General features: G+C 36.4%; 2 protein-coding genes across 2 annotated transcripts in view; one reads left to right on the forward strand and one right to left on the reverse strand.

Annotated features, from left to right (window-relative positions):
• LOC127433694 (membrane-associated phosphatidylinositol transfer protein 2-like) overlaps positions 1-19,854 on the forward strand; it is a 694,725-nt gene that overhangs the window by 193,240 nt on the left and 481,631 nt on the right. The window lies entirely within an intron of this gene.
• The window catches only part of LOC127433697 (zinc finger SWIM domain-containing protein 6-like), a 90,862-nt gene continuing 86,109 nt past the window's right edge, over positions 15,102-19,854 (reverse strand). The window contains exons 12-14 of the mRNA XM_051685813.1: positions 18,733-18,896; positions 18,541-18,622; positions 15,102-17,268 (exon numbers count right to left, since the gene is read on the reverse strand). Coding sequence (XP_051541773.1) covers positions 16,406-17,268; positions 18,541-18,622; positions 18,733-18,896 — 1,109 coding nt within the window. The 3' untranslated portion in view covers positions 15,102-16,405. The remainder of the gene's footprint in view (positions 17,269-18,540; positions 18,623-18,732; positions 18,897-19,854) is intronic.

The raw sequence follows: 19,854 nt of genomic DNA on the forward strand, positions 1-19,854 counted from the left end.
ACAGTAAGTGTAGTATGATAGAATGATTTCAAATGCAGCCCAGATTTGTATAATGTGGCCAGTATACATTCTACAGTAATGCAGCAATAGTAGGAGTAGTATGGTTGTACAGTATGTTCCTGAACACAAGCTGTATTTTCATACCATGCCCAATATAAATACCATACAATGCCGTAAGTGTAGTATGGCAGTATGGTTTTGAATACTGCCCAGAGTTGCATACCAAGCACAATATACATATTACATATTATACTGCAGTAATAGTTATAGTAGTATAGTAGTATAATTCTGAACACAGTCCAGAGTTGCATACTGTGCCCAGCATAAATACTAAATGCTGAAGTAATCATAAGTGTAGTATAGTGGTGTGATTCCAAACACAGCCCAAATTTGCATACTGTGCCCAGCATACATACTAAATGCTGAACTAATAGTAATAGTAGTATAGTGGTATGATTCTGAACACAGTCCAGAGTTGCATACTGTGCCCAATTCCCAATGTGCTTTTAAGTCCTTGTGGTGGCGTAGTGATTTGCCTCAATCTGGGTGGCGGAGGGCGAATCCCAGCTGCCTCCGCGTCTGAGACCGTCAATTCGCGCATCTTATCATGTGGCTTGTTGAGCGCGTTGCCACGGAGACATAGTGTGTGTGGAGGCTCCACGCCATCCACCGCAGCATCCACGCTCAACTCACCACGTGCCCCACCGAGAACGAACCACATTATGGCGACCACGAGGAGGTTGCCCCATGTGACTCTACCCTCCCTAGCAACTGAGTCAATTTGTTTGCTTAGGAGACCTGGCTGGAGACAATCAGCACACACTGGGATTCGAACTAGCGAGCTCCAGGGGTGGTAGCCAGTGTCTTTTACCACTGAGCTACCCAGGCCCCCTCTTTTATACATTCTTTATATTATAGCCATAAGTGGTGTGATTCCAAATACAGCCTAGATTTGCATACTGTGCCCAGCATACATACTAAATGCTGAAGTAATAGAAAGAGTAGTGTAGTGATATGATTCTGAATGCAGCCTTGATTTTCATACTGTGCCCAGGATACATACTACAGCAATAGTAAAGTAGTATGGTAGTCTGGTTGTGAACTCAGCCTAAATTTGCATACTGTCCCCTGTATACATGCTATAGTGCATCTACAGTATAGTATGTAGTATGGTGGTATAATTCTGACCACAGTGCAGATTATAATACTGCACCAACTATAGATACTATGTACTACAGCCAAAGTAGGAGTAGTATGGTGGTATGATTCCAAACATAGGCCATACTTCACTTAGAATTCACACTAGATACTAACTGCATCAATAGTAAGAATGGTGGTATGGGATTTGAGCTAGTGAACTCCAGGGGTGGTAGACTGTGTCTTTTACCACTGAGCTACCCAGGCCCCCTCTTTTATACATTCTTTAAATTATAGCCATAGGTGGTGTGATTCCAAATACAGCCTAGATTAGCATACTGTGCCCAGCATTCACAATAAATACTGAAGTAATAGGAAGAATAATGAGGTGGTATGATTCTGAACACAGAATTGATTTGCATACTCCAGGATGTATTTTACATACTGCAGCAATAGTAAAATAGTATGGTGGTATGGTTGCAAACTCAGCCTAGATTTGCATACTGTGCCCTGTATACATGCTATAGTGCATCTATAGTACATAGTATGGTGTATAATTCTGAACACAGCCCAGATTCACTTACTTCACCCAGTATACATACTATAGGCATAGTAATAGTAGTATGATGGTGTGATTCAAAACACAGGCCGTACTTCACCCAGCATTCATACTAGATACTGTATAAATAGTAAGTAGTATGGTGGTATGATTCCAAATGCATTCCAGATTTACATACAATAACCACCATACATACTATATACTTTAGCCACATTAAGACTAGTCTGATGGAATGAATAAAAAAAAAAAATAAAAAAAACAATTCTCCCTAATTTCGAATGCCCAATTCCCACTACTTAGGTCCTCATGGTGGCATAGTTACTCACCTCAATCCGGATGGCGGAGGACAAGTCTCAGTTGCCTACGCTTCTGAGACAGTCAATCCGCGCATCTTATCACATGGCTCACTGTGCATGACACCGCGGAGACTCACAGCATGTGGAGGCTCATGCTACTCTCCGCGATCCACACACAACTTACCACGTTCCCCATTGCGAGCGAGAACCACTAATCGTGAACCACGAGGAGGTTACCCCATGTGACTCTACCCTCCCTTTGGTTGCTTAGGAGACTTGGCTGGAGTCACTCATCATGTCCTGGATTCAAACTCGCGACTCCAGGGGTGGTAGTCAGAGTCAATACTCGCTGAGCTTCCCAGGCCCCCGTCTGGTGGAATGATTACGAACACAGCCTAGATTTGCATACTGCGCCCAGTATACACACTATATACTAAATTAATAGTAGGAGTAGAATGGTTGTATCAGGTACAAACACAGCCGATATTTGCATATTGGGCCCAGTATTCATACTATATATCACATCAATAGTAAGTAGTATGGTGGTATGATTATGAACACAGCCTTGATTCACATAACGTGCTTAGTTTACATACTATATACTGCAGCAATAGTAGTAAGGTGGAATGGTTACGAGCACAGCCTAGATTGACATAATGTGCCCAATATACATATTACATACTACAGCAATAGTAAGAGTAGTATGGTGGTATGATCACAAACACAGCCCAGATTTGCATACTGCGCCCAGTATATGTGCTATATACTGAATCAATACTAGGTGTACTATGGTGGAATTATTACAAACGCAGCCAAGATTTGCATCCTTGGCCCAATATTCATACTATATACTGCATCAAAAGTAAGTAGTATGGTGGTAGGATTACAAACACAGCCCAGATGTGCATAATGCGCCCAGTATACGTACTATATACTGAATCAATAGTAGGAGTGCTATGGTGGTATTATTACAAATGCAGCCAATATTTGCATACTTACCCAATATTCATACTCTATACTGCATAACTACAAAAGTAGTATGGTGGTATGATTACAAACACAGCCCAGATGTGCATAATGCGCCCAGTATACGTACTATATACTGAATCAATAGTAGGAGTGCTATGGTGGTATTTTTACAAATGCAGCCAAGATTTGCATACTTACCCAATATTCATTCTCTATACTGCATAACTGCAAAAGTAGTATGGTGGTATGATTACAAACACAGCCTTGATTCACATACCGTGCCTAGTAGATATACTGTATTTGGCAGCAATAGTAAGAGTAGTATGTTGGTATGATTCGGAAAACAATCTATGTGTTCTGTAGGTGAGCCCATTCACTACAGGCATCTGATAATTGAGGCCGGACATGGTGGGGTCCATGTTCTTTAGTGCAAGCTTTACTTAATGGAATGATTAGTTTTAAAGATCTTGGATTGTGCATAAAACAGATTACAGAGAACTGACACTGATTTGCACAGGAGAGCATGAAAGGTTAAACCCATGCATAATTGAAAAGTGAGATCTGAAATTCTGGAGAATGTGAAAGTTCAAAAGGTTGCCTTCAAAGCCCTCATATGGAAATACTTTTTTCCAAAAGAGCAAACAGCGGCGACTGGGAAAAATGTGAAGCTTATTGATTGGCCAGTGCAGTCAGTTAGTCCCACATTATGACCAGTGGCATTTAAGAGCACATTTATGGAGCTAAAGTACAGTTATCACAGGTTCTATTAAAATATATTAAAAATCCTTTTCTTAAAGTGTCTAAAACAAAGCAAAACAAAAACACACTTGGGACTGAAGATGAATCATTATAACATACAGCACAGCAGTGTGGCGTTCAAAATAAGCAGTAAAAATGTAAAGCTGTAGTGTATAAACTACGCAGCACCATGCAAAATTGCAGAAATAATGACCATTTTCTTACTATTGGTGCAACAAACACAGTCCATCTTATGAACAGTTATCAAGCAACATCAGTAGACAGAACTTTCTTTAAAAAATTTACTTGAATCCTAAAATGTCAGTCATTACTAATATTACTGTTTTTCCCCTCGCTTCCTTCTGAGTGTGTAATACCCCAAACCCCACTCAAGGCACTTTTCCAAAACCAGATGTTTCCTTCCATATTCTTCTTGTCAAAGCGAAACATGGAACAATTCGAACCAACTGGTGAAGTTGACGGCATAAAACCATAAATCTATGCCTCCTCTTGGAGTACAACAATTATACCAGTTTCTGTAATTTCTGTAAACAGGATTGAATGTTTCAAACAAATGAACTGATACTATAAAACTTCAAAAAAGAATTATTGTAAATTCATTTCCGATGCTTACTATTGTTTCTGCTGTAGTTTTACCACCAAAATGATGTCACTTCCTTGATGATGATGTAATCAACAGTCTTAAAAACAAAGTCTATTTTTTGGCATGTATGGTTCCATGAAGAACATCCATGGAACCTTCCCATTGCACTAAAGAATTTTTGTATGTAAAAAAAAAAAGTTTCTCTAGATTTGGGGAACAAAAAATGGTGGTTCTATTGCATTGCTGCCAAATTCCCTTTAAAGGATTATTTCACCCAAAAATGATGATTCTCTCATGATTTACTCACCTTTAAGCCAACCAAGATCTGTATGTCCTTCCTTCTTCAGTAGAACCGAAATGAAGATTTTTATAAGCATATTTCAGCTCTGTATGTCCATACAATGCAAGTGAATGGGTGCCAGCTGTTTGACAACCCAAAAGGCATATTTGGGCAGCATAAAAGTAATCCACACGACTCCAGCTGATCAATTAATGTATTATGAAGCAAATCGATAGGTTTGTGTAGGAAACAAATTGATAATTAACAAATGTTTCACTTTAAATCATTGCTTCCGGCCAGCGCTGGGATGCTGTTTGAAATGAAGCATGACATTCGCATGACAGTCGTTCCTCTGTTGTAAACAAAGCACATACTTCTGACTTCTCGCGTGAATGTGCCATTGCGCTTATATCCCGCGATATCTAGGTGATGCGTTGACTGCTAGCAGGAAATGTTTTTTTTTTTGTTTTTTTTTTAACATTTTTTTTACACAAACCTAGCAATTTGCTTCAGAGGACATCAATCGATTAACTGGAGTAGTGTGGATTAATTTTATGCTGCCTAAATATGCCTTGTGGACCATCAAACAGCTGGCACACATTCACTTGCATTGTATGGATATACAGTGCAGAAATGTGCTTCAAAATCTTCATTTCTGTTCTGTTGAAGAAGGAAAAACAAAGGTGAGTCAATCATTAAAGAATTTTAATTTTTGGGTGAACTACTCCTTTAAAGTACCTTTATTTTTAGGAGTGAAGGAAGTGGCTTTTAGGGATCTTACAACAGTCTAAAACAATGGAGAGTGATATTGAAGACACATGAAAAACCTGTAAGTTCTTTATAAATGAAAACAATATTCCCAAGAAAGGGAAAGTGGCAAAATGAAGAAACACCTTGAACATTTCTTATTTCATTTTAGAGAAGTTGCATTGGACCTAGGGACATGGCAAAAATCCATTTAAACTAAAGTAGTGAAACTATTTAGAATTTACCCCATGTTCAGTTAATTTGTGATATTGTGATACACTAATACGTTTTCAATCTTTAAACATTGTTTAAAAAAAGTGTAATATTTTATCTAATATATTTACACATTAATGATGGGGACATAAAAATGTACTGCATAGTAGGAACAACCTGGAACAAGTTTTGAGAGGTTTTGAGAGTTTTGTGTGGATTTGTGTCAGTGAAAACCAGAACAGGAAGTTGTGGCATTGCAGGTTGCGGTCATTCATTGTTTTAGCAGTTCTACTTCCTGTGTCGGCTGAGAGAAGTGCTGTCTGGCAGGGCTGCGTCTGCAGTAATTATAGGGTGTTTGGGATCTGGCCGTCTTGTGATAAAGGATCAAAGTTGACCACTGGCCAGCACTAAACGTCTGTGTTTGCAAAACTCGTCAACAGACAACATTTACAACCACTGTTTCCTCCTGTGCAGGAAGTGGACAGCACGCAGCTGCCGTAGCAGCCGTTACAGTATCTTTTAATCCAGCTGTTCAGAACACGGGTCAGTGAGATGGAGAAAAGTCCATTTCACCAATGGGTCCAGGCCAATGAAAGGTTTAAGAGGAACCCATTTCATGCTTTATATAGCTTCTGTCTATCATTTTTTGTGTGTGTGTTAAGAAACCCAATTACACCATTCCCAGCTAATATAGTACGCAATCCAAAATTAGCTCCTTTACATGCGCAGCCTTTCACTGATATGCTTAGTGTAAGGTTATGTACACGGCTTAAACGGTTTTCCTTTATCAACAGTTTAAGCATAATCCAATCGGCACACAGAGATTTTTGCTCATTACTTCAATTTCATGTTATATGTAAACATCTTCACCTGCGTTTTTACCGGCTTATCCAATGTGTGCAAGTCTTGTGCGCATGACTGTTTACGTTTTGACGTCAAAAATACAGAATAACCCAAAAATTATCACTGGAAAAGAGGCAGTACTACCTGAAAAATATTGTATTTCTAAAAAGTACTGCATAACTTCTACCAAACAAATTGTCCAAATATTACCTTAGCTAAAATATCCCTGATATAAACTGTATGTGTTTTCTGTCAGATGGAGGAAGAAAGTCTGCATTACTTATTTTATGAGTGCAAACATGTACAATTCCTTTGGGAGGATTTTTGTTTTTATTTGAGTTACATTTTATAATTAAAGATATATTTCTCTATTTTTCAAATAATAACCATTTTTTTTGCATTGTAAATGCAAACATTTCGCGATGCTTTGCCCAGATTTGTACACTGTAAAAAAAAAAAATAAAAAAAAACTGGCAGCTGTGGTTGCCAGAATAATTATGTAAAAAATACAGTAAAAATTTAATCAGCTTTACAGAACAACCTGTAAATTTTACAGTTTAAAACTGTTTTAATTTACATGACCACGCTGGCACTGTAAAAAAAATCTGTTAGATTTACAGTAAAAAAACGTCATAAACTTGATATTAACCTTCTGAAAGTGTACAAATCTGCTTTTTACTTTATAAGGTATTTGTTAATCACCATAAAAATTACAGAAGAGCACATAATGACATGTAGTTCACCAATAGTGGCTCTTGCAGGAGCAATGACCAATAAACATGTAGAGACAGTGCTCAGTGTCACACACACAAACACTAAACACCATCAGGGTCACACATGTGAAATTTAAATAATACAGTAAACATTAACTAAACTACAGTAAATATAAAACAGAACACCCCAATGTATGTAACTGATATTAAAATAAGAAGAAACATAACTATTCCCATAAAGTATAATGACATGTGATGGGTCATGCAGGGAATTCTGGGAACGCCTGATTACTGTTTTTTTACTGTATTTTTAACAATAATTTACTGTAAAAAATACATGTACCCTCTTGTTAAACAATGTACATTTTTACCATTAATTATACAGGAAAATCATACTTTTTACATCTAAAATTGTCATTTTTACAAAATTGTATTGTAAAAACTACTGTATTGTCTTTTAAAATAAATTAAATATTTTTACTGTATATTTTACAGTTAATATTCGTTAATCAATTAACATTTTATTTCTGTAGCATTTTTACAGTCTTTTACTGTTAAAATTACAGACATTTGTACAGTGTAGTCTTTCTAGTTGATATTATAAAATCTCGTCAACTCATAAATAATAGCAAAAATAACACATTTCTAAAGTATTATGACCTTCTTTATCTTTCTGAGTGAGTTACTATTTTCTTTTAATTTAAAATTGTATACAACATTTATTTTTAATATATTAATGATATCTTTGTTTTTTCCTAGTTTTCTCTCTTTTTCTCTTCTGTGCTGTATTTCTTCAATACAGTGCTGACTGTTTTTTGTATGCAAAAAATAAATAAAAAATAATGAAAGTTTCAAAACTCAAAACAGTTGTCTTGCATCGTCTGATTTTTCGGAATAAGCAGATTTATTGTAGTTATCAGCGAATTGTTGTGCATATAAACGCACTCACTGAAATAAAACGCCATTTGTCTCAATAACAAAGATTGTTTGGAATGACATATTACAATACTACTCAGTACAGTACTATTTTTGCAGTATGCAGTATGTATTCAGTGCACATTATGCACATGTTCTGTATGGAATGTGCAGTATACAACCAGAGTACACCGCGTAAGACACATACACCGCAATGCACTTAATCTGACCTTTCATTTCGAACCACATTCATGACTCATTATTTGATTAGACTACTGATATAAATTTTTTATGCAAAATTGGGTAAAAAACTAAAAATAACCATATTTATTTCTGAGATGATAACTGGACACCACTCGCTGAATTACATACAACAACGTAGCATACCACGGTTTGAAACCTGTATTGTTACATTGTACTATTTCACATAGTATTAATAATAGTGGGCAGTATCAAAAAAAGTACATAGTATGCATCAAGAAGTACACTAGTATTCTATTCAAACATAACTATTGTTGCACAGTATTGTATTAAAAACACCAAATAGTTTGAGACTTAAGGCCAAAGTATACTTTGGTTCTCCGTGTGCCGCTACTTCTCATGTAAAATGCCCATGACGCAAAATCAGTCATCAGCACAGTATGCACAGACCAGTTTTTGCATGTCGTTGGTGCATGCACCTGCCATTGACTGTAAAAGAATATCACAAAGTGATCCCGTCAACCTCTTGACTTTTCTTATATAATAAAGCCAAAATAAATTAAATTAAAATTAAACTAAACTAAAAAGCGCAAAACTACCATATTTATTTCTGAAACAACTTGACACTCACTAAATTACACATGCAATGTAGTGAAGTCATGTTACAACATTGTAGCATACTAGTGTTTGAAAGGTTTAGTGTTGCATACTGCATCACATACTATATTGAAAAATAAAAAAGCAGGCAGCATGCAGCAAGCAGTGCACTAATATTCCATCTTGCAGCTAGTAAGGCCTCATTATGTGTATTTGGTCAATGGCATGTTGTGCCAGGCCTGATAATGTCACAGAAAAGCTTGAATTTGTCACTGTCTTCACTCAAGCACTTGGATATCTCGCCCTGAAACCCTCCAGCCTCCTGTTCCGCTACGCTTTGGCAGGAACAGATCTCCTCACAGGCCTGACGATGCTTCATGGGAATTCAGGCTGAGGCGATTGCAGTTTGTTCTTCCAAATGTACTGAAGGGCTGCTGGTCTGGGCAGAGTTCTCCATTTTGGATTGACGGTGCATCTGTGCTCTCTGAGACGAAGTGAGAGTGGAAAGTGTTGGTCAGCACAGGTCTTCAGCCCATCTGTCCATTCCACTGATAAAAAGAGAGGTAGAAATACTGCAGAACTCTGCCGTTTTTGCGGCCCGAAGCAAACGTTTGAAAAAATCCCTATGCATTTGTCAAAAAGGTACATTTTTCTATAGAATTTAAACTGGGCAGTGACCCAGGTTACTGCATACTGTAAATAAATGTAACCATATGCAAGAAATATGATAGCATATAATTTTTATTTTTTTTACACTTTCTGAAGAAAATGTGAGTGGTACTTGGCCATACAACTTGCTGTGAATTCAGCGTCAGTAGGTTGAAGGTTCTTCTACCGAAATTCAAATCACTGCCCCCAGTGGCCGAAGCTGGAAGTGTTGTTAAACAAATGGGCACATGTGAGCTCCAGTTTCAGGTGAAATGTCCAAAGAGTGGCACCAAAAGTGAGTTGTTTTGAGGTGTAAATGATGTAAACAGTCAACAGGAATGCACATTTGATTAACCATATGCCCTAACCCCAAAACTAAACCTACCATCAATGGAGTAAAATGTAAATTTAGAGGGAAAATGCAACCACTTAATCGTGCTCACCATTGGTTATGTGAATGAGATTACTTCCTCGTTTCCATGAGACCAGAACCTGGGTCACTGGAGCTGTTTGCACAATAACACATCCATAAACACATTTGAATTGATGCAAAAATTATGGCTCGATGGTGGCAGATTGTCAGTTCATAAACACTTTTTGCCCTGTTCCTCACACAATGCCAACTTATGACATCTAAACACTTTTACTATAGCGCATGACATTTAAGATGATACATTTTAACTTCTGCATTACAGAACCAACTACATTTACAAGCTTGTTCGAGTGCAAACAGATTGCGCGGTAGCTTAATTAGCGATGCAATGAGTCCTGAAGAGTATGCGAGTCGTCATGTGAGCCGAAAGTGTCATAGCACTACCACAAAATCACGTAGATGTTTCAGCAATTGCGTTTTTCATCTCACATTTGCTTTTTCGGACACTGTCAGTTAGGTTAAGGGTAGGGAGGTCGGATTTGTTAATTTAAATCTCGATAGAGCATTAATCCTAAAAACATCATTTGTTTGGGAGAACATTTAACTCGCTTTTAGCGCCACACAGTGGAAATTTCACATCGGAATTGCCACTATATGTGCAATATGTAATTTGCAAAAATTTTGCCACAGTCATGAACTTTTCATGAGGTTTTTCACTGCCAAGTCTCTATATGATATTCTGCTCACTACATGTGGTTCAATGTAGTCGAATCACTTCGAAAAGTAGTAGCATATCTCTCATCATCCAACCGCATGATTTGAGGTATCATTCATGTTTGTAGCACACAAAGTACAAGATGGGTTCTGTGCCAAATTTGAATACTTAGGGAAAAGGGGTTTATTCTAATACTAACCATTAGTATGAGAAATGTGCATAAGCAAACACCACTAATAAATAACATTAACACTGAGTGAAGGTGCCCACCTTATCAGTGTGAGAATGAGTTTTTCCTGCAGTATTTAATGTAATCCAGCCCTCCCCACTCTTGACATCTCAATGGTTCAAAATCTTGGCTGGAAGTTCGCCATCGAAAGAATTGAGAGTGTGGGAGGATCTGTTGTTCTTTTATAACTGTGGTCGACTTTATCTTTCCAATCCAAGTGTGAAGGAGTAACTCAAGTGTCATAATCTTCTGCTGCAGCCCCTTCATCCAGTTCCTGTTTAGTTTAGACGAGGTAGGCAAGACTTTGAAGAACTGGCATCTGGAATTTACCAAATTGTAAATCCTGAAGCTAATCTACTGAACAGAGAAGTTATAGACAATGGGGGAATTGCTGGATAAACAATAAAGATGATTTCAGAGTTCAGATTCAGAGAAAACAGCAAGGCAGCGCACTAGGTTTTGGAACAGAGCTATTATTGCAAGCCAGTTTTATATTTAAATCACGTGCAGGATATGAAATATAGATATCAACAATTACATCTTCATTACTACTAGTAAATGTCAATTTCTGATGTTAGTAATTACATTTGCACTAGTAAAAATGCTAATTCTTGATATCAAAAATTGAATTTCAATTGCATTTTTACTGGTAGAATTTTACAGTAATCGGTCATTCACTTGAATGCAAAACACAATTACAGAAATCTATAATTAATTTCTCAATATTTGAAATTCCAATTTCACATATCAGCAATTATGCACTTCTTACTAGTAAAAATTATAAGTTTTGATATCAAGTTGAAATACAAATTTACAGATGCCAAATATAAGCATTTTTACTAGTTGAAATTAAATTGTTGATATCAGGAATTTATATTTGTACTGGTAACAATGTAATTATTGATATAAAAATTCAAATTTATACTAGTAAGTGCACTACTGATGTGTGAAATTGGAATTCCTACTGTTAAGAAATTAATTACATATATCTGTAATAGCATTTTGAATGGGAGAGAATGACAGATTACTGTAAAATTCTACAAGTGAAAACACAATTATAGATATCATGAATTTTTACTAGTTGAAATTCCATTTTTGATACCAAGAATGTTAATTTATGTGAGTGATGACGTGATTTTTGGAAAAAGAGCAATTATCGCAAGCCATTTCGATATTTAATCACATGCAGGATATGAATGACATCAACAATTACATTTTTTATTACTACTAGTAAAAGTGTCAATTTTTGATGCAAGTAATTACATTTGCACTAGTAAAAATGCTAATTCTTGATATAAAAAAAATCATGTTATCACACAGAAATTAACATACTTGATATCAAAAATGGAATTTCAACTAGTAAAAATTCATATCTGTAATTGCATTTTCACTAGTAGAATGTTACAATAATCTGTCATTCACTTCAATTCAAAACACAATTACAGAAATCTATAATTAATTTTATTTAATTATTTTAATCTTAATTTAAATTCCAATTTCACATGTCAGGGATGCACTTCTTACTAGTAAAAAATATCATTTTTAATAAAGTTGAAATATATTTACAGATGTCAAATATAAGCATTTTTACTAGTTGAAATTTAATTGTTGATATCAGGAATGTATATATGTACTAGTAACAATTATTTTTAATAGTAAGAAGTGCACTGCTGATGTGTGAAATTGGAATTCCTACTGTTAAGAAATGAATTACAAATATCTGTAATAGCATTTTGAATGGGAGAGAATGACAGATAAGTACAGATAAATAATTTTTTTCAATAATTTAAATGTAAAATTTAATTTCACAAATGTGTTTCTCTGCGATCTTTTTTTTTAATGCCATCATTTTTTTTTTTTTTTATATCAAGAACTATGTATTTCAACTTGTTAGATTTGGAATTTCATATATCTGGAAATGGATTTCAGATATCAATAAACTGGAGAGTAATTAAAGATACCTAAAAAGCTTTCTTACTAGTTACAATCACATCAACAATATCTGAAATTATTATTTTTACTAGTAAGAAGTGCATACCTGACATGTGAAATTGGAATTTCAACTATTAAGAAATTAATTATAGATATCTGTAATTGTGTTTTAAATAGGAGTCAGTGACAGATAATTGTACATTTCTACTAGTGAAAATGCAACTGCAGATATTAAGAATTAAAAGAAATTTACTAGTTGAAATTCCATTTTTCCATTGTAAGAATGTTTGTTTCTATGATGACATGATTTTTTTTTCTTTCTTTTTCACCCAATTTGGAATGGCCAAATCCCAATGTGCTTTTAAGTCCTCGTGGTCGTGTAGTGATTCACCTCAATCTGGGTGGTGGAGGACGAATCCCAGCTGCCTCCGCATCTGAGACCGCCAACCCGCACATCTTATCATGTGGCTTGTTGAGCGCGTTGCCACGGAGACATAGCACGTGTGGAGGCTTCACGCCATCCACCGCAGCGTCCACGCTCAACTCACCACGCGCCCCTCCGAGAACGAACCACATTATGACGACCACGAGGAGGTTACCCCATGTGACTCTACCCTCCCTAGCAACTGGTTCAATTTGGTTGCTTAGGAGACCTGGCTGGAGTCACTCAGCACGCCCCTGGGATTCGAACTAGCGAACTCCAGGGGTGGTAGCCAGCGTCTTTTACCACTGAGCTACCCAGGCCCCCGATGACATGAGTTTTAATTAAGAATTTGTATCTCTGCGAGTAATATTGACAATTTTTAGATTAAGAATGTTTTTACTAGTGTAATTGTAATTACTGATATAAATCTTAGCTATTTTTACTAGTTGTAATTCAATTCCTGATATCAATAACTAGTCTTATAATTAGTAAAAGTCAGTTTAGCTTGCCGTAGACCTTTGTGTGTGTTTCCTAAATTTCAACACATGCACTGATTATTACACATATAAAATTGACCATAAATGTAGCGGATGAGAGTACGTTGAATCGTGCAAACAAAGGACACAATGATTTCCTTCCTCTCAAAAAACTAATTTTAATTAAAACAAAAATGTTGAATCATTAACAAGTTTATAAAACAGTGATTTAGTTACATAAATAAATTGATATCGGTGTATCAAATCTTAAATTCAACTTCATGAGCATGTTGAACACGGGTGAAGAAGTACAATCGTTTACCTTCCATAATAAATAAAATGGAGAAAATAAAATTTTTGTTTCTAAATGATCAAAAAAGAAAAAGAGCTACAGACATACCTCTAAAGGGGGGGGGGGGGGATAACGACACTTGACAATGTGTTTGCACCAAAAAAACCATAGGGAAACTGCATTTTAAAGCACAGAATACAGAACCATTCAGCTAAAATTGAAGACAGTGATGTTTGTAACCAAAGTCGATTGGCTTTCATTTTTAACAAACAAGTTTGGTAGTTAGAACTCCAGTTTGGTTATTTTAAAGCATTAAGACAAGGCAAGAAAGAAGGCTGTTTCCGATTTGTTTGAGGAATCCTATAGGAACGAAAAAAGATAAACGAAAAACGTTAAAACACCCGAACAAACAAATAAAAGCGTTTAAAAACATCTGAACAGTCAGACCTACACAGCCACTTTCTAGTTAGATGTCAGCGATAGGCATGTACATGTTATTGTGAATAAAATGAAGCGTCGTCGTGACTCGATTATTGTGGAAAGAAACGAGCGAAATTAGGCTAATCATTTTGCATGTTTGTGTTAACATTGATACTGTTAGATCTACATTTCTAGGCGTTTTTGAGGCACGTGGGCCTGCGTTTCTTGCATTCCCTATTCTTAATGCTAAGGCTTGCTGCTCTCACTCGCTGTGTGTCCGTCCAAACCACCGATGCGAATACAGATGGTTCCGTTCGCACATCGTAAGTGGCTCTGCCTAGAGACCCAGCACACAGGTTCAACTGCCCAATTCCTGCCCCGACAGCGTTGGCTATGTTCGGAACAGCATACCACCATACTACGGCTGCAGTACATAGTATGTATATAGTATGTGCGCAGTACGCAAATGTTCTGTATGCGTGAATGATTTGGAATATCAGCGACAATTTTGTCTCGACTCATTATTTGATGGGACTGCCAAAAAAGTTAAGAAATTTATACACACAATTACATCAAAAATACAAAACAACAGTTTTTATTTCCAAGATGATAACTGGATGTCATTCGCTGAATTAAACAAACATAGTGCTAATTTTGAAACATTTAAAGTGAAATACTGCCAACCGTTTCACTTAATATATACTGCGCAGTATTCACTATGTAGTAAGCTGGTATTCCATTCCGAACACAGCCCGAGGCACGCGTTTATTCCCTCTGATATGTTTTGTTTTAAAACCAAGGTACTGCAGCTTCAAGTATTTTGCATTACATAGAATATTCTTTTTATAAATTAGTTAACTTATACATTTTTTCAATATTCAGACATATACTATCATATATACAGTACAATAAAATGCTTTCATTCTTTCATTTTTCAAGACCTTTTTCTATCTTTTTTTTTTTCGTTTTTTTTCCTTTTTTTCAAAGAGAAAATCCCTGAGAATGTATGTCGACAGTCGCCAAGTTTCCACAAGCGCAAGCACAATGGGGTTGTAGCGTTTATATGTGTGTGACATGCTTTTGGACAAAACAGCATTGCAAAGCCACGCAATTAGCCTGGTAAACTGAAAAGTAAATAAAAATTGAGAGGTCCCAAACTGTTGAAAGGAAAATATTACCCCAAAAAATAAACATTTTGTCATCATTGATTTTCTTTCTTTGTTGAAACACAAAATGAGATGCAAAATACAACTTTTTTTCCATTAAACGAAAGTGGATGGTGATTTATAAAGCCAAGCTCCAAAAAGGACAAAAATGCACCATAAAAGTATCATAATAGTAGTATATCAGACTTGTGCGCTATATTCCAAGTCTTCTGAAGTCATACGATAACTTTTTATTAGGAACAAGCTGAAATTTAAGTCGTTATTTGCTTTTTGGAAATATGGAGCTTGACACCTCCAGTCCCCATTCACTTTTATTATATTGAAAAGAGTAGCTTGGACATTCTGCCTAATATCTCCTTTTGTGTTCAATGGAGGAAAGAAAGTATATGGAGTTAAAATGGACCAGTGTAAATGACAGAATTTTCATTTTTGCGTGAACTATCCCTTTAAGATGTTTTTCGTTTCCAAGACTTGTTTTAGTACACTGGTAATGTGTGACTGGTTCAGGATGGAGTAAAGCTGAAGCCGTACGAGGTACTTGTCACTTAGTATGGAGGTGTTGTTTGGTTTAAAGCCATATTTCACGTTTGAGGCTATGAATGTTTAACAGAGAGATTTGGAGTGCTGTGTAGACTTTTGCCACTGGACAACATGTACTCAGTGTAAACCGAAATGCTCATTTCGCTCTTTACGTTCCATTCTCTCGCACGCTTTCACACAAATAAAGGGGAAAACACACAAACTTCCACAACATGACAATGTTCCATTTTTTTTTTCCGTTTTCGTTTTTTTGCGTGAAAGTCTATACACATAATACCGATGTGGTTCGTATTGTTTTTGTTGTTTCATTTCCGTGTTTTTTTCTTCCATTTTGAAGTTTGTTTTAAACAAAGGTGGACTCAAGTAAAACAATTCCAGCTAGCCGAATCTCTCTCGGACGAGCATCATAAGTTTCTTTTTTCCTTTGTATATTTGTTTCAGGTTGTCTATAAACTGCGTGAATTGAATGTGTCCGTCGTGCGCCATGAGAAAAGTCTCTCTGGCTTTGCTGAGGAATTCGATGAATTCACTGTAGTGCCGTGGACTGATGTGCGTTAGCCGCGAGTGTGTCGTGTTGATGTAGGCCCCGATTGTAGCGTCCAAGAGCTGTCTTAGTGGGGCCTTGTCCAATGACATCAGCTTCCCAGAGTTCCTGCGGCTGTGCAGCGCCACCATGCCAGGTGTGGTCAGCGTACAACGCCGCAAAATGTCCGACAGCACGGTGGCGCACTTGACGCTTTTCACAACTAGCGGGATAATGGCAGCGAGCTCGTTTTTGCCCAGCGAGTGGCTGAGCGCACATGCCCACAACACGTCGTTGATCGCGGGATGCGTGTCCTGGTTGTAGCTCAAGTTCAAGTGGGCCATGGCGAGAGTCGCAAGTTTGTACGCTCGCATGGGGTAGCCGCGGTGGTCCATGTATCGTGCGATGGTGAAGAGCTGAGTGTAGCTCATGCCCGTGGTTGCCGCGTCCAGAACGATTTGGTAGGCCGTCTCGAAGGCGATGTGGTCCTTCTCGCAGAGCGTGAGGGCCGACAGCGCACAGTTCTGAGGGTCCTTCATAGCGCACTGCAATGCTAACGTCCGTGCGCTGCTCGCCAGGTTCTCCTGCTGATGGCATTCCAGGTGAAGCCGTACAATGGTGCTGTTGGACATGACGGTGGTCGCCACGATGCTGGTGGCCTCGGTGGGTGTGAAGAGGGTGAACCAGCTCTGCATGATGCTGTCCAGTGCGTAAACCCCTGGATAAACAAAGATTGCTATTAGATTTTCTTAAAATCTAACATATTTCTTTAGATCCTATTTGTCTTCACAATGAAGATAATATAGCATTCTTAAACCATTCTGAAATGGTTCTTGGGAATAAAACTGGTCATTTGTGATAACGCAGGATAAGGATTTTTTTGTCAGAGCCGTATTTACTTGGATAAATATTTTACAGAAGAGCAGAACAAGTATGTTCACTACAGAAATGTTCATGTTTTATTTTTTTTGTGTTGTTACTTCTAAGAATTTATTAGTTTCCACAACTTTTCCAGTCCTGATGAACAACATTTAAAAATGTCCTTATATTAAAAAAAACAGTCATAAATCATAAACAGTCTACAATTAGACTGATAAACAACTGTATAGTAGTTGGCATAACTAGAAAAAAGTATATTAACTACAGAAACTTCCATGAATTTTCCAGTCCTAAAAACACAGTTTTTAAATTTCCTTATATTTCCAGGTTTTTTGGGATGGTGGGAAACCTGTAAAATCAATAATTCTGGCAATAAAATCTGATTGGATGAGGCACATTCAAATCTGTTCTAAAATATATGATAGAAATAAGATATATGCAGATCCCACATATCAATTCTAAGTTAATGCGTTTAACATACACCTTTAACAGCGAACAATTAGACTATATTAATTGGCGTAAGGGTTGTTTATTGTGATTAATAACATTATGGAACATCGCTGCCTTTTATCACATTGCTACTGCTGCCAATTTAAAAAAGCAATACGCCACTTGCGGCTGTGTGTTTACTTAGCATCATGCCTAACAACTAGAGATAGACCGATTTATCGGTTTAACCGATTAATCATGCCGATAGTTGCTTTTTGAAACTATTGGTTATCGGCAAAAATCTACGCCTATAGTTGCAAATAGTTTTTTTTATTATTCCTCTATTATTATTGGGATTTTGGATGAACAGTTAACTGCATCTGGGATTTGATTAATTTTGGACTCTTGTAAAGTCTATGTCCTTGCCCATTATAGTAAAGAAAAGACTAAGTAATGTAACATTCTATTAAACCGATTAAAAAAAACTATTGGCCGATTAATCAGTTATCAGCCTTTTCCACGACCTTAGTTATCAGTACTGGCAAAATCCACTATCGGTCGACCTCTACCAACAACACCCTTTAACCATGGTAAAATCAGTCTAACATATCCTTGAGTGGCTCAGCTTTCTTTTAACTTGCAAAGACATGGTAATACTAACAACTGAAAGGCTCAAACTTACCAACTTCTGTTGCACACGTGACTAACCATCGTACCATCTCTCGCCGCCGCCAGTTTAGCGTTGAAAGTGTCATTCGCATTACCTATGAGTTAGGACAAAAAAAACAAAAAAAAAGGTACAAAAATGCAACATGACTTGACAGAATACTCTGAGTGGAGTTCAAAGAGTGATGTTGGATGAAAACGTGTATACCTGAAGACCCAGCTCCAGGGACACTTTCAGCAGAGTGATGTCTGGCAGACTGTCCATGAGCGTCGCTATTTTAAAGGCATCCTGCGCCAGTTTGAAGATATGAGACGAGGAGTGAATATTCTTCTGTATTGATTCTAATACTGTCTCTAACCTTCGTGCATCACCTAGAAACAACAGGAAAATAATGCATGTTACATGTTTTACATAAACATTTGTACAGTTATATGGGTCATTGACAAATAAGGTTGTCTGAAGTGATAAAAATCAGAAATATTTAAAAAACCTAGTTTAAAACATACGTTTCAAGATCGTAGACAGTTCATAATCTTTGAGTTCATGTTGTTTTATCACATTTTTGAAAAACATTTATAGCATTTTCTACAAACAAAATTATTTTTACTGGTGTAACCAAGTAAAAGGTATTACATAATTCCCTTTAATACATGAGTGTACACAACTTAATAATTAATATCAAAAAAGTTTTTAAACATATGTTTGAAGGTGATTTTTTATTTATTTAATTTTTTACGTTTTCTCATGGTTACACCAAATGACCTGAACCAAATGCATGTCAAAATATTGATATTTAATTATATATATATATATATATATATATATAATTTATTTCCCACAGTCTTGCAGGTCTAAAAATGTATTCTCTGTTTTATGATTTTTGTCACATGAGAACAAAATTGCTGCCTACATGTTGGTTACACCACATGACTTTGATTTGGTGGACAAAAGTTTTTCAAATATGAATCATATTTTAAAATATCTTTTTTTAAAGAAATAATAATAAAAGACTATTTAGCACAATTCTTTTTCAAAGAATTTCAGCTTTTAATGACTAAGATTTTATTTACTGTCTCCGGAAGGTTACACCACATGACATTCTTGACTTTAAGCCCCAGAAAAAATATAAAAATGACTTGGTTGAAAAAAAAAAAAAAAAAAAAAAAAAAAAAGAGGTGTATTAAAGTAATTGTATTGTGTGAATTCCGTTTGTATTTTGGACTAACTTATTCAAATGTGGACAAAAAAATTTAGCGTCACGTCATTGACCCATATGCAATATACAATGCCCCCATGTGTTTTGCCTAAATTTATGAATGTTATTGCATT

The sequence above is a fragment of the Myxocyprinus asiaticus genome, chromosome 43, assembly GCF_019703515.2.
Source record: "Myxocyprinus asiaticus isolate MX2 ecotype Aquarium Trade chromosome 43, UBuf_Myxa_2, whole genome shotgun sequence".
NCBI classification, from domain to species: domain Eukaryota; kingdom Metazoa; phylum Chordata; class Actinopteri; order Cypriniformes; family Catostomidae; genus Myxocyprinus; species Myxocyprinus asiaticus.